General features: G+C 34.7%; 1 protein-coding gene across 6 annotated transcripts in view; it reads left to right on the top strand.

The window, feature by feature from the left end:
• LOC127412842 (UV-stimulated scaffold protein A) overlaps nucleotides 1-23,037 on the top strand; it is a 47,114-nt gene that overhangs the window by 5,668 nt on the left and 18,409 nt on the right. For all 6 annotated transcript variants that reach the window (XM_051649507.1, XM_051649508.1, XM_051649509.1 and 3 more), the window contains exons 4-9: nucleotides 339-459; nucleotides 4,429-4,755; nucleotides 4,871-4,980; nucleotides 5,605-5,733; nucleotides 16,114-16,219; nucleotides 22,801-22,999. In XM_051649507.1, coding sequence (XP_051505467.1) covers nucleotides 339-459; nucleotides 4,429-4,755; nucleotides 4,871-4,980; nucleotides 5,605-5,733; nucleotides 16,114-16,219; nucleotides 22,801-22,999 — 992 coding nt within the window. The remainder of the gene's footprint in view (nucleotides 1-338; nucleotides 460-4,428; nucleotides 4,756-4,870; nucleotides 4,981-5,604; nucleotides 5,734-16,113; nucleotides 16,220-22,800; nucleotides 23,000-23,037) is intronic.

Below are 23,037 nucleotides of genomic sequence, written 5' to 3'. Positions count from 1 at the left end.
CTCCTGATGGCAATAGATTAAGAAATTAAAGAAACAAGCAGAATATTTAATAAGGAATTTAATTCCATTCCTTTTCCCAATACCATTTGTTCATCATTTATAACTTAAAAAAAGACCAAAAGTCCAGAGGTGCCTTTACATTTTATTTAAAAAGCAAGTCTTCACTTTTCCCTATATTTCTGTGAAAAGCACCATTAAGCCTTTTCAGTGCATGTCTTTATGAATTACAGATTACAATTTGTGTGATTAGTTTTCATGATCTTTTTGATATTGGTCAACATATTTGGTCATCATGATGATAGGTCTTCTTAAAGCGCATTTTGTCTATATTTCCCCAGGTAGATTTTCATGATGTTGAAGCGAGAACACTTGCTGAGAGGAAGAGACAAGAGGAGAAACTGAAGAGATTGGAAAGAATTTATAAAGACAAGCTCGACAAGGCCAAACAGGAGATGGAAGGTATTAACCTACATGCAAAACTGCATTTTTAGCAGCCACTGATTTGTAATGTGCTTTTGTTTTTGATATCTTGCATATCTCAACATTTTGTTGATCACTTGGTTTCACAGTGAAACCGCTTTGGTCCAAATCCAGTTCCAGATTACACGCATTAAACATTATATATCATGTGATTGTACCAGAGAGATTGCGAGATTGCTTGTCGTTGAAAACTTGTCTGGTTAGGACAAAATGTAAGAGAACATGCAGTTTCCCTGATAACCTGGGTACATGTTGAATTTACAGCTATATGAACAGGCATTGACATAAATTATTGGACAAATAAATGTAGTCAACAGGAAAAAATTAAGTGCTACAGGAAAAAAATAGATTATTAGTTGTTGCCTTTTGAGCATTAAGATACAGCGCATTTATGAAATGTACAAAATAAATGAAAATTTTAATTAAAACTGATTTTACCTAATAAGTAAAAATAAAATAAAAAAAAGAAAAGCCACAAAATCATCATCAGTTTATTCCATTACTTTTTTCCACTGTTTTTAAAACTTTATTACAATGCTTTACTTATTACATAAAAGTAAATATGTGTACTAATAATCCCACTTAAGAGTCATCTCAGACATGGCTGAAGAAAAATGACTCATGTGTACAGTACATTATGATCAAAGAAGGATTTGTGTTGATAAAATGCTTTAACCCAACATATTCTGACAGGCCAAACAAAAACTCTCATTAGCCAGCTTTGCAGGTCTCACTTTCTCTGGCCTTGATTGAGATAAATAGCACTATAGACGCATTTACTTATCAATATCAGGATTACTCTTTGAACTTTTGCAAAATAAGCAATTACGTTTTTCAATGATGGTTAAACATTAAGCGGCCGTTCCCAGGATATACATTAAAAGTATCCTGGAAAACGTTAAAATAAATAATAATTTCAACATTGCCTAATTATTTACCTCAATAAATCAAACGTTTCAATTACTAACATCTTGACTACAAAGGCCTTCTCCAGCGAAGTTAATGACTTGCCGGAATGGTTTAAAATACTAGCCTAATAAAATAGATGGTGACAATACCTTCAAGAAATGTAATGGAAATAACATTTTTAAATGTCAAACATGCACAAACGGTATTTACATTACTTAAAGAAAAAGTCAGGTTCTTTTTTTTTGTGTAGATGTTGTTGTATCAAATTAATCACAGTATGTAGTTTAGGCTGCTGCAGTTCAAAACTTTATTTTTGTTTTTATTACAGTGTTGCTGAATGTATGAGCTTGATTGCATTTTGATAATATCCAGATTTCCCTAAAATTTCAGTGAGACTCAGGGTAAAATCTATGCTCAATTTTTTGAACACGCTGGTTAAAAAGCTTTATCTTTAGAAGCTAAATGTTAATTTGGCTTTGTTAACCCTTTTAGCTCTCAGAGTGTTTTTAAAGATTTCCTGTTTCAGTGGCATAAAAAACGAAAATAAGGAGGGTCAAGTGTTTGGTATCATTTTAAAGAAAACTTTTCTTTTGGGCCAAAAGTTTCTTATTTTTCTGATTTGACATTATATATTTCAGGGTGTGAATAAGGGATCTCGAAAACTGCTTTTGTTTTGTTCCCAACCATGTCACCTGCGACTGAGTAAATTGTGTGTTGATACGATAAAGCAATCAAAAGTTATAGCATTACAATAATAATTTATCATAGTGTCCAAAAACATCTCCATGTGTCCAAAAGCCTCTCCAAACAAATAAAACATAATAATTCTACATAAGAGCTAATTACACATGCAGATACAACAATGACCAAAGGTATCCTCACTCTCCAAAGCACGCAGGTTCCATTCTGTGTCATTCGAACCATCATTGAGACTGTGTCATGTACTTTGCGCCATCTCCTGCTGGCCATTTGTAATTAGAGTGAACGATCCTCTCTGCCCATATTTGGATGACTTCCACCTAGGGCTGGGCGATATGCCAAAAAAATCAAATGTAGATTTTTATCAAACTTATGGAAGATTCACAATTCAATTTTTTCAACTTTTAAAATTGTATGTTCTTTATTAGAACGCAAGGCAACCTGGTTAGAGAAATCCAAGTTCTTTTCATTATAGGAAACAAAGGTGTGCAAGAAAAATGTACAAACACACCAAATGCACCACAGGGGGAAGTTGTCAATCAAAATCAAATCACTTTTATTGTCACACAACCATATAAAAAACTGTGTAAATGTAAAATAAATTAAAATTGAATAAACACAGATGTTCAGAAATAATAGAATAAGAAAACTGCAAAATAATTCTTAGCCAGTGTAGGTATTCATTTTATCTAAACCAAGTCTGTCTAGAAAGTTATCTAGAAATCAATATCTATAAATGATCAAGTTTATCTAGAAAGTACTCATTGTATATCAAACAGTTTGTGTGTATATTCATAAACCCCTGCAGATAGAGACGCGTCCTCTAGTGGTTCACGCTGAGCAGCGCAGCAATATAAAATAATTTATCATTACAATTCAACTAGCAAAGTTTGTCAAAATGATCACTTGCTAAATGTTGGCTATAGATGCAGTACACTTGAATCACGTTACAGAACAAAGCAATAATTAGCAATCTATCTGAATCATCTTGGCAAAAGGAGCTGCGAATGTTTGATTCTCCCATATATAGCCTCTCCATGATTTGAAATGAAGTGCCCATAACTGTCACGTAACTAACGCTTTTTTTATGGGTGAAAAGAAAAGAAAGGAGACACCGTTCATCAACATGCGCACGCCGAGGCCAGTTATGGTCGTAAGCCGGTGTATACTTGCATGATGGACGAAGCTGAGCTACAATCACAATGTGTTCAATCGTACTGGGAATATTACCGCTGTTTTATATCAGTCTCTGTGTTGTTAACCTGTCACGTTCATTTGGAGTGCGCCACACACGTGCAGCTGATCAGATCGGGAGTGGCATTAAGACAAGCACTATGAATTATTTTTCTCTTCCTTATTCAGCCTTTGGTGGATTTACATCGTATCTAAATATAGTGTTTGCAAAAATGTTTGCAAAATCTCGATTTAAAAAATATAAAAAATCGTGTTAAAACGTAAATTCAAATTAATCTGGAAAAATCTGAAAAACCATCCAGCCCTACTTCCACCTCTGATTGCAGCGATCTGAATCCTAATACGATTGGTTTAGCATTCCATGATGCTGGACAATGTACTACTTCATTTATGATGATGTCATCTGATCCAGGAAAGCTAATGTGTTTTTTAAGCAAGATAGCACATTGTGTGCTGTGTGCACATTTTGATTCGTGTGGATTATCTAACGATCTATGCATCCGATTACATTGTGTGTGCGGGCTTGTTTGGAAGAGAATCGCCTCCTCTAAGTAATGGTATGTGTTATATTTTGTGTTCCGTTTATTTTTCGTGAAGTCATAAGCGAAAACACAACATATAAGCAACACCTGTTTACATGAAACATGAATGTCAAAGATTTATACTTGGCCATTACTTGTTGTATTTTTGTCTGTGAGTAAAACAAATAGGCCTGTTATATTTTACTCTTTGAGAGCTTTCCAACGACATATGACACATGGCTGTTTGATCAGATTGTTATTGTTACCGATTACAATAATATGTACAGTGCAAAATTATTAATAAATTATTAAAACGGAACACTTCTTATTTGTCTGCAAATTTCAAAGCACTTGTTCAGTTTTGGTCATAGTGCCTACATGCATTGTAAAGTACAGCTTCTAAGCTTTAAAACAATACCTATTTTGTGTTGGTCAAGACTGTAGTTATTAATATTTTTATAGAAAATCGTAAGAACATCATAAGCACACATCTCTCCTCATCAATCTGCATGATTTGAAGTATCCTTCATGTACGTAGCACAAAGGTTATAGGATGTGTTGGGTTTTGTGAAACAATCCTTTTGTCTTGGCTGAAATGCTTGTTTTTTTAATGTCTTTCGTTAAGAAATGACCGCTGCTATTGAGGAAAACTTGACTGAGATGAACAACTGCATAAAACTGCTCGCTCCTGATGACTTGAACCTGTTTAATGAGGAACCAGCAGCAGCTAGCGCCTCTACTGAAGCTGAGGACATATCTGACCAGCCCTGCTGCAGTAAAGACCTGAGCCATGAGCAGAATAGACAGATGATAGAAAAGAAGAATGAGGAAGAGCAAAAAGACGAGTCTAGTGATGAAAGTGACATGGAGGAGGTTCCAGATAAGGATGCGTTTCTCCGCAGCACTGGTTTAATGTCTCATCGATATCAACTGGAGCTCAATGTGTCTACAGGTCCAGCTAAATGATTATTTTCATAGCCAGTTTGATCATATTTATCCTCCATGTTCTAGAATGGCACAAAATTGGGTTCTGATTTTGTGAATAACCTTCTGTAACATGTCTGCAGATTTAAAAGTGAGGGAGACGGAGGAGAATGAGGCATTAGTAAACACTGTGAGGGATCTTCATAGACTTGTCACAACCAGACACCTGCCTCTGGTGCAAGCTTGGATCCAGGTAAACCATCTGACCTATCAGGAGAACATAATTTACTCGCCTTCATTTTGTTCTAAACCTAAATTACATTCTTTCTTATATGGAATTTAAAAGGAGATGTTTAGCGGAATGTCCAGACAGCTTTTTCCATACAATGAAAGTGGGATTGATTTACAATATTAAGCTCAAAATGAAAAAGCACCACAAAAGCACTATATAAGTAAAAGCGGTGTGATATATTCCAAGTCTTCGGAAGTCATACTATAGCTTTCTGTGAAGAACAGATCAAATTTTTCATGTTATTCACTGTAAATCCTTTGTGATCCTAAATCTTGGAATCCTAAATTCACCTTTACGAAGCTTTCACATCTCATTCGCATTTGGGTATATTCAAATGTGGTATTCGAGGGGAATATTTTCAGTTAATAACAAGTTGTATGGACTACTTTGATGGTGTTTTTTGTCACATTTGGAGCTTGACAGCCCCAGTCCCCATTATGAAAACATCTCTTATGCAACATATCTTATAAAACATATCTTATTTCTTATGGAAGAAAGTCATGCAGGTTTGGAACATCTTGAGGGTGCGTAAATGATGACAGAATTCCTTTATTGAGGGGTTATAATTATAGCATATACTTCCAGGTTTTTACAAAGGTAGGCGTAGAGGAAGAACTGATGCGAAGAGCCACTGAGTTGAAGAAATCACTGGAGAACACCTTGAAAAAACATGAACATCTTAACTTAGACTACAAGGACAGAGAGAGAAGAGTGGTGAGTTTCTGTTTTTCCTCCATCATGCAAATGAAAACAAATCAACTAATGGAGATGGTTTTACATATGCAGGCCCAGATGAAATTTGCTGGCTTTTTCCACATTTTCGGTGCTGATTTTAAGGGGAAGTCAACCTGATCATTTCCAGTGTGATGAATGAACTGGAAGTAATATTAGACTTGATTTTTAATGTCTTTTCTTGACTCATTATTTGATATTTTACAATTTTACATTATTAAAAATGCAAAAATAACCTTTTTATTTCCAAGAGAATAACTAGGCACAGTTGGTGCATAATACATACTGTTTCACAAAAACTATATGTAGTATACAGTATATATAGCAGTAGGCTAGTATTCCATTCCGAACATGGCAAATGTGTTATTGGACCATCTTCAGGAATGAATTCTCACCAGAGGAGGGTGCCATTTACTCATACACGAGATACTGGCGTTTCATCTAAATGTTGTACTGGGAGAAGAGTGTTTGCTTCTCAAAAGCAGACTATGTGTATTTTGAGTCTTCAAAATGTTGAGAATATTAGTGTGAACATTTGAGATTAGACCATTTATGGTATTTGGTCAAATTCTGAAGACGTGTGTCTCTCCATTGACGCGGGGGCATTTGTGACGTGCTAATGGAGATTTGCTCACTCTCAGGTGGAATGGGACACCGTGAGCAGTTAGGAGACACATCATTATGACACATGGTATCCGTTTTTAACTGTGGGCAAAAGAACATGATGGAGAGAAAGGAGGGGAGTGACATTGACAAAGCACTTTACTGCACGCCAGAGAGGTTTATCAGTCTCACTGATGATTTTCAATGCAAAAAGTCAGTGCTTTGTGATAAAGCAACAACTTAAAGGCCTTTATCATAATTAGTTTTTCCATTTTAGCCTTAAAAGCATTCCATTATGTTATTCCCTGTATCATTTGCTCTGACATAGGCGGAATTGCTTTTGACTCCATAAACTCCCGCTGACTGGAGAGCTGGAAAATCACAAAGAGTTGTCATTTGATTATTTATATTTTTCTGTTTGCCTTTATTGCCAAAGCATATCAGTGTGGTTAGGTTTCAGTGTGGTTTGGGACGTGATTTTAAGCTTTAGTTTTTTTTATTCAAGTTTTGTTTATTTAATTTATTATTCATATACCGTAGTTTGATTTAACAAAACCAACAGACAAAAACAAAACAACAACAACAACCAAGAAAGAGGTATTTTATCAAAAATGAAAGATCTGTCGTCATGTAATCGCCCTCATGTTGTGCTAAACCTGTATGACTTTCTTTCCTCCATGGAACCAATAGGAGATGTAAGGAAGAATATTAGGGACTGACAGCCTTAGTCACCATTCACTTTCATTGTTTAGAAAAAAAGATGCAATGAAAGTGAATGGTGACTAAGAAAGTTATACAGGTTTTCCTTTTTAGAATTTTCCTTTTTGGGTGAACTATTTTAGTAATAAAAAAAACTTTTTATATAGAGTGAAATCCAAAATTTCATGAGTCAATATAAAACTGCATTCGCAACCCATTTTATCTGTGTAATGTGGCATTAATGAGTGAAACAGGATATAAACAATAAAATAAAATTAAGAACAGGACTTGATTTTTATCCATCTGGAATTGAATATCTAGCATTTCATTCTTGTTTTAGTTTTTTCTTGAAATTCAGCGGCAATTATGTACAAAAATGTACCCATCAAAACATCAAAGAAAACCTTAAGAAGTATGACAATGAATCGTGAAAGCCCTAAAACAGACAATTATTCATCATAATTGCAATTAGTTGTTTGCCAGTTTTTCATCAGCCAAATTTGTAAAGTGAGCATTGTCTCTAAAATGTACTATGTGGCAAAAATGAGTTGCATTGCCAATAGAGACACTAGTGGGTAACTTCAGACTCTCACCCCAGACAGCTTAGAACGTGTACTTATGACAAAGAGTGCCTCATTCCGTTCTGCGGTCAGCTAGCCCGCTAGTCCATACGCCTGAGTTATTGGTTTGCCGTAATAATTTTCAAGACCTTCCCCATAAGAAAGGAGATTAGCATATAAATAGCAGCTGCACGGAGGACCATCACAGCTGAGTACATTTAATTTTTGGTTTATAAGATTGAATGGGTTTTTAAACGCAAAGCCATCAAACTTGGCCAAAGACAAATGAAGTGGAGGGCTCAGTTGTCCGAGGGCTGCTTCCTCGGCTCATTTTTTAAAAGGATAACAGACTTGCTTAAGGAGTATGCACCCGGCCAACGCTTCCCTGGGCACAAAGTAATTTAGATTGCTTACAAAGTTAATTGGACCGTACAAAATATATTGGAGGGTGCAAGGAGCACTTTAGCCCTGCTGGAATGTGCTTTTCCCTGTAAGTGGATGACATTTAACCGGAAGCTCATTATCTGGACTCCTCTCAGGGTCGAGGACAGAGGCCACTTCGTGCTCAATAGAGTTCACTGCAAATGTCTGCCAAAAGTCCACTCACAGGAGACATGGTTCTATAAATATTCTTCATTATTATATTATAGGCACGTCTGCTAATGCTTAAAGGGATAGTTTACACAGAAATGAAAATTCTGTCATCATTTACTCACTCTCATGTCGTCTCAAACACAAAAGATGTTAGGTGTAATGTTACTCTCAGTCACCGTTCACTTTCATTGTATGGAAAAAAGATGCACTGAGAGGAACATCTCATTTTGTGTTTCATGAAAGACAGAAAAGCATATTCATATGGGTTTGGAACAATGAGGGTGAGTAAATGATGACAAAATAGTCCTTTTTGGTTGAACTATCCCTTTAACGAGACCAATCTGAGGTTTGTAAGGGACAATATGTCTGCATTTGTATTTAAATTCCTTTATTTATATATAAAAAAAAAATATATATATATATATATATGTATATATATATATACATTATTTATAAATACATTATATATATATATACATACACATTATTTATTATATATATATATATATATATATATATATATATATATATATATATATATATATAAATAAAACTATAAATATAACACGAATAACTAATTAACAAGTAACAATTGCATTTTAAATAAATTAACATTTTATATTATTAAATATTACAAATTAAAATTATACTACAATAACTGCAAATAATTTATATAATACATTTTATTATATTATGATTAATAATATTATTATATTTATTAGTATAATATATATTAGTATAGTTATTAATAGTTATATTAAAGTATTACAATTTATTCATTATTTCCTAATTCAAGTTGGTATTTGGGAGTTTAGAACCACAATGATGTGGTTATACATCTGGATTGTTTTCTGGAAACTTTCTGGCAGGATTTTACTTTTATTTTCTCTACACACAAATAATGCTGGAAGTCAAGAGAAAGGAGTGTTTGAAATGCAAAGAGACTCTTAAGGTGGTTCCATATGTCAGCAACACCTGTGTCAGCAAAATACCTCCATATAGAGACTCATTCTTAGCGTGCGCACACAATCCATTCCAAGAATTATAATACTGCCATTGCAAGTTGACGGTGCTGATTTTATCACAACAGAATTAAAGTGTATTAGAAAAAAGAAAAAAAAGTTTACTGCTCTACAATTTCCATTATGCAAGTAATATTTTTCGAATCCACTTTAATGTATCAAAGTAAAAGTAACTGCATTGGGCTAAATAAAGACAACACATATAAACAACCCAATGTTCTGTTCTGTTGCTGCCGGCAACAAGGAATGAAAAAAACTATAGGGGAGTGTTGAAATGATGTTTAAAGTTTGTAATTAGCTGCAGATTGCGCTTTCCTTTATCTTTAATCAAGTTAACTGCACTTAAAATGTATTGTATGGAATGACTGATCAATGTTTTAATTTAAGTAGGATGTTCTCTATTGTTATTAATTAGTAAAAGACTTTCCTGTTTCTGTTTTGCAGTGGGCTCTGTTATTAACAGTGTTGTTTACATTTGCTAAATGCTATAAGAAATGTAGTAAACATGACTAATTAAGCTCAACTACAGATAGTGGGTGAGCCGCTTTGTTTGAAAAAAGAATACAACCAAATGACATTCTTAGCTTGACTAAAAGAACAACGTACTGATCAACCTTTACGTCAACATGAAATTTCATTCACTGTTAATTTTACTTTCATAATTTACTTTTCAAAATAAGAGTGTGACAGGATATTCAATAAGAAAAAATTGAAGGCGGGACTAATCCATTGAAGAATTATTTGATAGTAAAAAGTGGGCGTTCCATACCAGAATGGGACCCTGTGGTTGGAGGGCTAGGGTTCAAAATGTATGAGGGATTCGTGTTGTCATGCGAAAAGGAAAGTTATTTTAGAGGTGGAGCAAGCTATTACATTTTGATTACACTATTATACGTTAATCATGCGCAATAAGACCAGGTATGTGTATTAAGGGTCACTTTTGATTTCATGTTGATTTTATAGTAATCTTACCATCACATTTTAACATGAGTAATCATTACATTACATTGTTACACTGACAAAAATTTCTTTTTTTTTTTTATGATTTAATTTTTATTTTGCATGTTTTTGCACAAGTACATTTTAATGGTATAAAATTTAGTAAATTCTATTTAACTTCTTGAATTAATATTGATTAAAGTGAGTAAATTTAAAGGTGGCCTGGGTAGCTCAGCGATTATTGACGCTGACTACCACCCCTGGAGTCGTGAGTTCGAATCAAGGGCGTGCTGAGTGAATCCAGCCAGGTCTCCTAAGCAACCAAATTGGCCCGGTTGCTAAGGAGGGTAGAGTCACATGGGGTAACCTCCTCGCGGTCGCTATAATGCGGTTCTCGCTCTTGGTGGGGCGCGTGTTGAGTTGTGCGTGGATACCGCGGAGAATAGCGTGAAGCCTCCACACACGCTATGTCTCCACGGTAACACGCTCAACAAGTCACGTGATAAGATGCGTAGATTGACGGTCTCAGACGCGGAGGCAACTGAGATTCATCCTCCGCCACCTGGATTGAGGCGAGTCACTACGGCACCACAAGGACTTAGAGCGCATTGGGAAGCCTAGACACGCTACGTCTCCGCGGTAACGCACTCAACAAGCCACGTGATAAGATGCGCGGATTGACGGTCTCAGATGCGGAGGCAACTGAGATTCGTCCTTCACCACCGGATTGAGGCGAGTCACTACACCACCACAAGGACTTAGAGCGCATTGGGAATTGGGCATTCCAAATTGGGGATTATATAAATAATAATAATAATAATTACAAATTGAGTACATTTAATTTAAACATATTAGTTAATACAGTAACTTACAAATTTGTTGTACATGGTACTAAAATCTACTTAGTAAATTAACATTTTAATAGAACATATAAAATTTTGAACTTCTCTTATAATCACATTTAATCATGTACCACATGATATTCAGAAACCTTCCACAGGGAAGCTTAATGCATCAGACTAAAATCTGAAGTCTGTTAGACAACATCACCTTGCATTACTGAATGCTGTGCATGCAGACCTTAACACTTTGTGCACAAATCACGATAACGGGAACAATCAAGAGAGAATTTTTTGATCATGAACAGGTAGTTGTGAGTAGAAAATTAACTTTAGATTTCACAAAACAAGACGTTACCAAATGTCACAACAAAATTAATAATAAAAACTGTGTAAATAAACTTAGAAACAATGAAACCATGCAAACTCATTTATTGTTCAAGTCTGGTGCATGTTGGGAACACCAGCTTTGAAAATTTCATTATTTTATTTACCTGTGAAATTTACCCACAGGAGCAAATACATGTAAGCTTAAGCATAAATTTTAACATGTTTGAATTGAGTACAAATGTAGAATTGACTCAATATTTTCAAGTTCACGCTTTAACTTATTCAATGTAAAAAGTAATTAATCTTTTCAGATTTTTTTTACTTCACCACAAAATAATTTTTTTAGGTCTAGTTGGAGACTCCAGGCCAGGGCATGAAAATGTGAAGGGTTTAAGGAATTATTTCCTTTCATAGCCACACATAAGGCACATATGTTGCTGTATCTGTAAGGGCGTATATCACATTTCTAAACCAATACCACCAGCGCACGTAATTGAGACCTCATTCAAAGACAGTTTATACCTCAATCTGGATTTGTCAACATAGGTGGCATGCAATAATGAAAAACAAAATAATAATAAAAAAAAAAAGCAAAGCATGTTTGAATCTTTAGTACTTTTATATTGAGGTTATCACAGAGACAATTAGACAGAATAAATGGAAAAGGCAGTCTAGAGAAACGCACCTTTAGCAATGCCCTCGAAAAGGAAGGGCACACAGATTATGTATACCGTTTTATGAAAATGACCCCCATATTTAAAAAAAACTGGCATTCTGTTATGCATTGTAGCGCAAGGGATGCTTAAGCACCTTTTGAGTAAATTAAAAGGCATAAATTCTGTTTAGCGCGAACGCCCTCGCCTAAGGAGCGGAGCCCCGGCGGAGGAGGAGGAGGGGCATAAAATAGCCTTGAGTTGCTTTTCACCTTTCATAAATTCCAGGCTGGGGATTTCTGTACCTTAAAAAAAATCATTTGCAGCCCGGTGGCTCATTGCTATTCTGTGTAGATTAATGGTTGTCATTTACCTGGCAGAGGAAGTTAAGTGCTGCTGTCATTCCTGAAGAGCATAATTGGGAGGTTCCACAGGTCAGTGGCGGTGACAGTTTTCTCTTTTGATTAGTGTTAGAGTGATAACAAAACTTACAGCGCTAGTGATGGATGAGCAGGTGCAGATAGTGCCAGTAGACGCTCGGAGAGGGAGCAGAATGAAACTCACCTGCCTACTTAAACCATAGACTGGATAGTCAGTCGCCATCCATCTCAGGTACTTAAAGGCATCTAGAATAAAATTATAGTGCTTTACTTTTTTCAGATTTTTTTTTAAACATTTTTTATCTTATTGTGAATGATTCATGGTATTCAAAGAATTTATTATTATTTAATTTTTGCTCAGCCAACTTTCCCTATCAGATGACGTCAAAAATAGGGCTGAATAAAAATACTGAATGATCCCGATATCAATTCTTACAATCCCCAAATTAATATTTACTCTGTGCGCAACCCTCTACAATCACATACTGTATGCAACCAAATTTCGTGCTGTGTCAGAACAATTTTGTAATTAGCTACTGGCTGGTAAAAATGTTTTACATTTCACTCACCAGTGATTGAGTTGTGTAGTGGTGAAGAAGAGTTCCTTTCACTGCTTGTTGAGAGAAAAAGTTTAGTTTGACTTGTTGTGTGTAATGTATGTCCTAAGATGAGATCCATTTTTCATTGAATAATGTCTCTTTTAATACCCTTTCTGTTCTTTACATTCAGTTGTTGATCTAAAAACAACAAAAATAGAAACATTTAATTCTAATCACACGACACGGATGCGGTAAATAAGCCATTCGACTTCACTCTTGTTAATGTGTGCTCAAAAAAACACTTCTGTGAGATGCTTGCTGAACTGCTGCTGTTCTTAAAGAGACAGTACCGTTTTAGAACCTGTTCAACATATCAATGCAAATATTTGTAAATAATGCAAATTATGCATATAAACAAAATTGTAACAAAATATTCACTGCTGTTCAAAAGTTTGGGGTCACTTGACTGAAATGTTTCTCATGATCTTAAAAATATTTTGATCTGAATGCATATGCCTAAATGTTTGAAATTAGTTTTGTAGACAAAAAATTTAATTGTGCCCCCATATTAATTTATTTCATTACAGTTTTTTTTTTTTTTTTTTAAATGGATAACTTCGGAATAATGAAGAAAAGCAGCCAATAAGTGCCCAACATAGATGGGAACTCCTTCAATACTGTTTAAAAAGCATCCCAGGGTGATACCTCAAGAAGTTGGTTGAGAAAATGTCAAGAGTACACGTCTGCAAATTCTAGGCAAAGGGTGACTACTTTGAAGATGCTAAAATATAACACAGTTTTGATTTATTTTGGATTTTTTTGTCAAAACATAATTCCCGTAGTTCCATTTCTGTTAGTCTGTAGTTTTGATGACTTTACTATTATTCTAAAATGTGAAAATAATAATAAAGAATGAGTCCAAAAATTTGACAAATGCATATGCAGTTTTCAAGACATCATATTTATTGATTCATGGAATACATGGAATTTGTATATATTTAAAAAGATAAAATGTGTCCGAAATTATAAATCAAATTATAAAAATGCTTTTTGTCAAATTTATATTTTCATAATGTACTAAGTTAGAAGTTCCCTTGTTTAATTAACAGCATTAGTTAAAAAATAATTTCTTTCTAATGTAAGCAGAATGGACATTATAACTGAAACATTGCCAAATTAATCAGAATCAATTTGAAATCTAATTGAGAGCTCGTGAATTGGAATTTAATTGAATCGGGAAATCTGAATTAATACCCAGCCCTAGTCACAAAGCCCTATTATTTGAAAAATGTTCCTCCCCTCCAATTACATGTGATAAAGAGACTCCATTCAATCCGTTTGAATTGGATTCAGTCCCCCCCCCCCCCACACACACATTTTATTCTTGAATATTCTGTTTCATTCAGAAATACATAACATAACAAATGGGTTGTGAACGCTGCTTCACATGACGGTCAGACTAGCAAATTATTTGCTTATGGTGGATGATAAAATCTGTGAAAAAAAATCAAGTAGACTTTAAACGAAGCATTAAACGAAGACCCCAAGCCATATGTAGAGACCAGAATATCGTAGAGACTTAACCCTGAAAAACCCTAGCGACTGCATAGCAATACACCAACAACCACTCTCTGGCAAGAGAAAAGGAGAAAATCATACATTTGTAAAATCCAGATTGTGATGTCACATAAATGTAAAAAATAACAAACTGGTTTTATTTGTCATTTATAAGATAATTGTGTAAAATGTATTATTGTAGAATGAGTCTGACATAGTCAAATTTGAGAATTTGCTGCTGTTCTTTGCCAAACTGTCTTCAAACCTTGAGGCTTACTTAAGCTTTTCAGCTTACCTTGAGCATAGATGAATAAAAGACCAGAGAACCAAGAGTTCAGAACAGTTCTCAGACTCAGAAATCTTCTAGTCAAGGATTTTAAACCCTGGATCTGGTTTGGGTCGCCTCTAAGATGGATTTATCTGGTACCTGCTGTTGAGTTGATCTCCTTAAAGTGATTTCAAGATGTGAACACAGAACTTAAAGAGTAAGAATCGTATCACCTCGTACGCCACTCTCTTTTGATGAACAACCTGCACCAAGATGTTATCAGTATCAACTCAACCTCGCCATCTCTAGCTTAGACTAAGACACCCAGTGTTACAAGCATATCTTTCAATAGCTGTATTTTTTTGGGGGGGGGGGGTTTCAGTAGTCCCATGTCGCTTTAGTTTCTGATATTGTTACCTTAAGATTCTGAAACAATATGAAAGAGAAACATTGCAAATTTTCGTTGTCTCCTTTGCGTGTTGTCCGATGCTCAATTGGAAAAAGTCTGCTTAACATAACAAGCACTATTTTATAAAGTCACAGTTAGATGGGACAATCCTCAGATACACTACCACTAGAAAAAAATTGGATGTGGTCAACTGGAAATTCTATTATGGGGCTGAATTAAAATGTGAAGATGTCCTATGTTACTGCAGAGTTTGCCGTTCAGGGTGCTGTAAATCTCGGGAATATCCAGGGGCCACAGTGAATATCCCATCTGAGTGTTAATCAGCCAGGAGACAATTGCAGACGTCCTTTCTAAACTGTCAGCATACAAATATTGTTTTGAAAACTGAGGGGAAAAAATAGGATACATTTTTTGCATCAGTAGTTTTACATTGTTTTTATGGATGTAAATTACAGTTGTTGGTAATGACTATAAAGCAAACCAAGAAAAAAATAGACACACAACATTTTTTCCTTGCTAATTATTTAATTACGAATTAAGAATTCATACTCCGCCAAGAGAGAATTTCAGGCGTCCCTTGTAAACTGTGATCTAGCGAACATTGTTGGTTAACAATTGCAAATCAGAGCAAACCATGAAAAAAAATAGTCTCATATTTAATTTTTTTCCTTGCGCATTATGAACGTTATTATGAAAATGATTATTCGTAGAATTTATTCTCAGCCAAGAGAGAATAGCAGACATCCTTTGTAAACTGTAATCTAGCAAAATTTGTTTGAATAAATGGTGAGGGGAAAAAAATAGGATGAATTTTTTGCATCAGTAATTTTTACAGTATTTTAATTCTATATAAAATGCAATTGTAAAATGCAAAATAGGCATGTAGATACGTTTATTCCTTGCACATTATGAACTGAAGAAGATTATTATTTACTATTAGGGCATTAAACTGACTCTTTTTCTGAACTAGATGAGAGCTCCTGAGGATGGAGAAGAGGATGATGATGATTTTGAAGAGGTGCCGGAGAAGGAGGGCTACGAACCGCATATTCCTGAACATCTGCGGGCAGAGTACGGTGAGTTTGTTCAGGTGCCGATATAAAGCCTAACGCAATAAGACAAACCCGTTAAGCATCAATAGAGGGACTTGCTTTCACTTTAGGGACTCCTATAATCCAAATAATCTCTCGTAGGATATCGCCACACACTAATAGGGTTTGCTTGAAAGCAGATATGAGCTGAAGATTCCTCTGGGGAGGCCTGATTGTTTGTTTGTGTGGACTTGAAGGCAGCAGGGGATATTTAAATGTGGAATTAGTAGAACAAAGGCGAGTTTAGTTGAAATGGTTAGCTATAGAGTAAGCTTCAAAGCACAAAGGGAAGTTTGTTTTTAAGGTTAAGATGTAAGGCAGGAAACGTTTATGCTCAGGATGACGTGCAACTAAAGGCAGGAAAGTTGTTGTGCTCTTTTTAAAAAGCTACGAGTTTTAGTTTTAAAATGGATAACAGCTTGACAGTGAATGCAATTTTCAATTTTGTACCAGAAAAAACAACCAATTAAAATTGGTTTATCAGAATATAAGACCACTAAGTGTTTATTTAGGATAATTTTAATGGTAGGGTTTATTATATTTGGTTGCAAAAAGTTAACTTGTCAAAAATATTTATATACAGGTATAAATATACTGTATGTACACTGCTGTTCAAAAGTTTGGGGTCACTTGACTGAAATGTTTCTCATGATCTTAAAAACCTTTTGATCTGAAGACGTATGCTTAAATGTTAGAAATACGTTTTGTAGACAAAAATGTAATTGTGCTACCATATAAATGTATTTCATTACAAAACTAAAATTTAATTAAAAAACGTTTTTGAAATTGATAAATTGGACATACATATTCATATACATATTCATAAACATACATATACATACATACATATATATATGTGTGTATGTATGTATATGTATGTATATGAATCTCATGAAACCTGTTAAGAACATGTCCAGCAAACATTTCACTTTAACCCTTTAAGTGGGTGTTTTTAAAGATTTCCTGTTTCAGTGGCATACCCAAAATTAAAGGATTATAAAAAAATAAAAAAAGAGACTCTCAGCCTAAGAAACTGCTGAAAAATCACACAAAACAAATTGAGCCAAAAATTTAATTTTTTCTTACTTGACATATATCTCTGAGTTTAAATAAGGTGTCTTTGCAAAACTGCTTTTGTTTTGTTCCCAATCATGTCAACTGTATCTGAGAAAAAATTTGTGTTAATATGACAAAGCAATCAAAAGTTATAGCATTACAAAAATTATTTATCCTAGTGTCCAAAAATGTCTCCAAACAAACAAAACAAAATAATTGTACATGAGAACTAATTACACATGCAAACACAACATTGACTAAAGGTTTGCATAGCATTGAGACATGATTTTAGTAATGAGATTTCAGAATGAGTTTCATTCTGTGCCATCTGAGTCATCATTGATTTTTTGTCATTTACTTAGCGCCCTCTCCTGGTGGCCATATGTAACACTGTGCGTTGTAGATTATTTTATGATCTATGCATTCGATTACCTTGTGTGTTGGCTTGTTTGAAAGATAATCACCTCCTCTAAATAATGGTATTTGATATTTTATGTTCCGTTTTTTTTTTTTTTATGTGAAGTTATAAGCGAAAACGCGGCATATAAGCAACACCAACATAACTGTCAAAGACATATACTTACTGTAGCTATTACTCTGTATATTTTATATATATTATGTCTCTGAGTATAACAAATAGACTGGGTGTGCTCTATTCTTAGAGAGCTTTCCAACAACATATGACACATGGCTATTTGATTAGATTGATGTTTTAACTGATTACAATAAAATGTGCAGTGCAAAATAATTTATAAATTATCAAAATGGAACACTTCTGATTTGTCTGCAAATTACAAAGCACATGTTCAGTTTTGGCCATAATGCCTACATGCATGGGAAAGTAGAGCTTCTAAGCTTTCAGACGATACCTGTTATGTGTTGGTCAAGATTGTAGTTATTAATATTTTGACAATTATAATTTTTTCCTGCCGGCGGGCTCATCCAAGATTAAAGGGTTACCCTCTCATTACTGTTTTGCAAAAAAATAAATAAATAAAAAAAAAAAAACAAAAAAAAAACTCATTCTTATTACTGTAATGCAAAAATTAAGTATTTAAACATTATAGTATGACTTCTTTTACTGCTGCTACTATTCATTAATGTTGGTTTATATATATATATATATATATATATATATATATATATAAAAAATTAAAATAAAAAAAAAAAAGAGAGAGAATATATTGAGAATCTTTTTTGAAAACCATGGGAATTACAGAAAAATCCAAAAGTAAAATGTCCAGATACACTTCCGTAATGAGAATTGGCTAAAAATAGGCTTAATCTTTTTTTCTTTTCTTTTTTTAATGTAATTTATCTTTTGATTTTGTGGTGAAATGTGGCATGGAGATACTTTTGTAAGATTCACCTATAAATTCGAAATAGCCAAAATATTATTGTACAAACAGCTGGATATTTAATAAACTCTGGTGTTTCTCTGTAAGTTAATAAATCACTTTAAGCCTGGTTTAAATCAATTATAACCTGGGGCGGCCAATAGGAATCTGTTTTGACAGCTGACTATTTGTACATGCAAAGATTCTTGTCCATCTGTGCAAGGACAGCTCTATTGACAAGAAGCCACAGCCGTAAGACAGAGGTCAAGCAATAGGTCACACCTTAGATAAATACCTAAAATTATATTTGACCTCAAATCCCATCCAATTTCTAATTTACTGTCATGAAAATAATCTATTACAAGCCGACTATCAGGAAGCATGTAGCACTTTGAAAGTAGCCTAGTCATTTCTATACTTTTCCTGGTGACATATGATGAACTCTACAGTATTGTACACTAATTATGAGAGATAATATGATATCTCCACCCGTTCCTGTTCTCTTTCTTTATTCTCCTTCTCTGGCCATTGCTAAGCAGGCACTTATTGAAGATTCATTAGGATATAATTTCTACGACTCTACAGAGCCAAGCTGCTTTCTGCAGTAAAGTATGTAATGACCAGTTACCGATCAGGCCATGCCAAATGATCAGGCCATGCCAAATTAACAATGCAAGGGTGTTAATGAGCTCCCATTAGCTTAGAGCTGTGATTTACAATGCTCACCTGCCACAGTGCTCTAAAACTAAATGAGACCATACTATGCAAAAAAAAAAAATCACTTAATTTTGTACTATATAAATAATATTACAAACTAGATTAAAACCGAATGGTTGCCAAGGCATTTCTAGATGGTTGCTAGGGTGTTCTTGGTGGTTGTTAGATAGTTGCTTACCGGCTCAAGTCATAGAGCCCACCCGGAAGTCTTTATGATATTCTGGTCTCTAGATATTGCTTGGGTCCAACCTTCAATATAAGTCCATGGGGATGTTTGCGTCGTTTCATTGTTCACCTGGCGAAAATTGCAAGTCTGATCACTTAGGAAAGTCAAAACACACATCATTTAATGTATGATTTATGTCCGTAACACTTGGTGAGGGACCAAATAAATGTCAAACCTTACTTAGTTATACTTAGTTTTAGGGGTTTGTGCTTTGCAAACACCACTTATAATTTAGGAGAATTACAGATCAGATCAGAGGTGGGTTTGAGCCATCTGTATTACATTTCTTTGCTATTGAATTAAAAGTGAAAAGCAGTAGAAAGTAGTCAAAATGCAGAAGAACATAGATTGGAAATGAAAATTTTGCATTAAGACTGCAACCTTTCGCAATATAATTTAAGTAGTACTAAAATGGGACGTAGAAAATATTATTCTGAATTACTGCCAAGTTTACTCTATCGCTTCAAATTTATCAATCAGCACTTTCATTTAATATCACATCAACCTGTCAAAGGACTTGATCTCATCTCTGGCTAATCTTTCCCTCTGTTCTTTCAAAATCACACTGGCTCTCTCATCTGGAAAGAAACACTTTCATTTGAAAAGTATTTTTGTCTCTTTCATTCTCTCTCTTGCTGTTCCTTTCACCACCAAGCTTTTATCTATCCCTTTATCCCAGCGTTCCTGTCAGGACGTTATCTTTCTCAAAATTTACATTTTAATTACAAGGCCTGCTGAACTCAGGAAAATCAATAACACCACCATTGGCAGCTCCACTCTAGGTCTACTGCTGGCCCTCTCTATTTCCTCTTATTGATTCATCTCTTTAGCACATGCAACTTTATTGCTTCAGACAAATAGCTACCATTTTGGTCAATTTGAACAGAAAAATAATTTCTGCAAATCCGATGCAGTCAGTCATTGAAAGGGAGTCAACCTGTATTAACTGTATATACCAGAGGATCATGAAATGTATTGTAAGAATCCGGCTAAATGTTTTTCATCCGGTCCCAATATTGTGACACATTTTCTGTTGTTTACTACCCACCTTGTCTATTTTTCTCTCGATATAAAGAAACAAACTAAAGTGTACACTAATACAAACTAAAGTATAAATTAGATACAGTGAGGTCCAAAGGTTTGAGACTCAGGCACATCCACAATATCAAGTTTCAGTGGAACATTTCCTAACATCATCATATTTTATATTTTATAATAGGAAAGTCTCTGTCTTTGGTAGAGAGAAATGGCCTACTTGTGTGGATACGAAAACTTATTAGTGTGGATGTCATAAATGCAAATGCATTAATACAAAATTACTCATTACAAATTATATTATCGGCATAACAATTTGAGTAAAAAGTAGTCAAAAGGGATCCAATTTTTTAATAATACAGGAACTGGTTCATTTTGAATCTACAGTGTGAACAGTGTAGTGCGATTCCTGAATGAATGACTCTTATGAGCTGATTCATTTGAATCTACAGTGCGAACTGTGTAGTGTGATTTCTGAATGAATGACTCTTATGAGCTGGTTCATTTGAATCTACTGTGCTACCAGTGTAGTGCGATTCCTGAATGAATGACTCTTATGAGCTGATTCATTTGAATCTACCGTGTGAACAGTGTAGTGAGATTATATTCTTCTCTATCCACAATGCAAACAGTATAGCCCGATTCTGGAAGAAATGACTGACGGTTCTTTTGAATCTACACCGCAAAACATACAGCGATTTTATTTTTTTTTTATTTTTTATTTTTTTTTTTTTATAAAAAAAAAAAAAAAAAAATTACATTTATTATTATTTTTTTTTTACCAAACAAATTACTATTCTAAAGTTGGTTCGTTTATATATGCAGCGCAAAACGTACAGCAATTTTTACCGAACAAATGACCCTGAGTCGGTTCTTTAAAATCTACAGCGCAAAACATACAGCGCAACCAGTGTAGTCTGATTCCCAAATGAATGACTCTAATGAGCTGGTTCTTTTGAATCTACAGCACCAACAGTGTAGCCCAATTCCAAAATGAATGACTCTTATGAGTCGGTTCTTTTGAATCTACACCACAAAAAATGCAGCGCTTCCTAAATTTAGTAAAAAAATCACTAAATGTACTAAAACAAATCGTTAAAGGAACCAGAATCGTTGAGGAATTTGAACCGGAATTGTTAAATCCCTTACGATTCTCATCCCTAGTGAAAAGATTTCATCAATTTGATTAGTGATCTAGAAATAGAGCAGGCTCTAACATCACAATATTTCTTTGTTTAAAACTCTTCAAAATCCTAAGACTTTTTAAATGGATATAATAATAATAATAATAATAATAATAATAATAATAAAAAAATCCATGTAGACTCCATGTGGGCTCCTCACTGTATGCTGCTACAAAACAGGAACAGACTTGTTGAAATGCACATGTTTTTTAGTTGAACTGCAGCTGAAGGAATAAACTCTGCATACATCCACTGATAGTCCACGTGTGTTATGGTCAGGTGTCTTTTAATCAGAGTCTTATGAGGAATTCACCATCTCACTTTAAAGTTTTAATTACATCTCCTGGATGCTGGACAGATTTAGAGAGGATCTTTGATCTTTGTGTCACTCTTAAGACCATCTTAAGCCCAGGCACACTCCTGCTAGAATTGCACTCAGTCCACTACAGAGAGATTTTCAACAACACTGCTGCAGTGGATGTGATAGTATTTTCTCATGGAAGCCAAAAGCAAAAGCTCCTATTAAAGCTGAAGTGTGTAAGTTTTTCAGTGTTCAAATTCTTTCTTTGAGATTGATTCCACCGAAAAGTGTAAACACACTGTGACTCTGTGGTGCTTTCAAAACATTGCTCTGTTTGTTTATGCATGCCTTTCCAGCCAGACACAGCAACATTAACCAACCAATGGCATGCGTTTGGGGCGGGACTATCTGTTTTGGTCAACAAATGGAAGATGGGAAGAGTGTTTGGGAAACCTGTTTGAAGACAGTCATTATTTTTGCAGTTCCGTTTGGTGACGCAAGTGGCGCAGAAGTTGCATACTTCAGCTTTAATACTTTTTGAATTATTGTGTTCTGAAATACTCAAAGTATATCTGTGTTAGCAGTATAAGCTTTTAACATGTGTAAGAAATTCAGATCTCTTCTTAAACATGTCCAACTGTATTTAATGTATGCAAATATAAGGAAGTGCCATGTACATTACATTCCTTTTTTCCCGTTTCCTCTCATAGGTCTTGATGAAGCTCCATCAACATCTACTTCTGTGGCCAAACCAAAGCCATCAAAGCCTGCAGTCAGACCTGCAGTTCCTCCTGTGTCCTCCAGCCTCTCTCGACTCAAGAAGATGCGTGATGAAGAGGAGGACCCCACTTGTGCTGCCGCTACACTGCGTGTGCTCAAACAGAGGCTTCTTTCTGCCCCATCCACAAGGTGATCTGATCCTCTTGCACTGTTTTTATCTATTAAAA

This window comes from Myxocyprinus asiaticus, chromosome 22 (assembly GCF_019703515.2).
Source record: "Myxocyprinus asiaticus isolate MX2 ecotype Aquarium Trade chromosome 22, UBuf_Myxa_2, whole genome shotgun sequence".
NCBI lineage: Eukaryota > Metazoa > Chordata > Actinopteri > Cypriniformes > Catostomidae > Myxocyprinus > Myxocyprinus asiaticus.
This window is presented reverse-complemented; position numbering and strand designations above follow the sequence as displayed.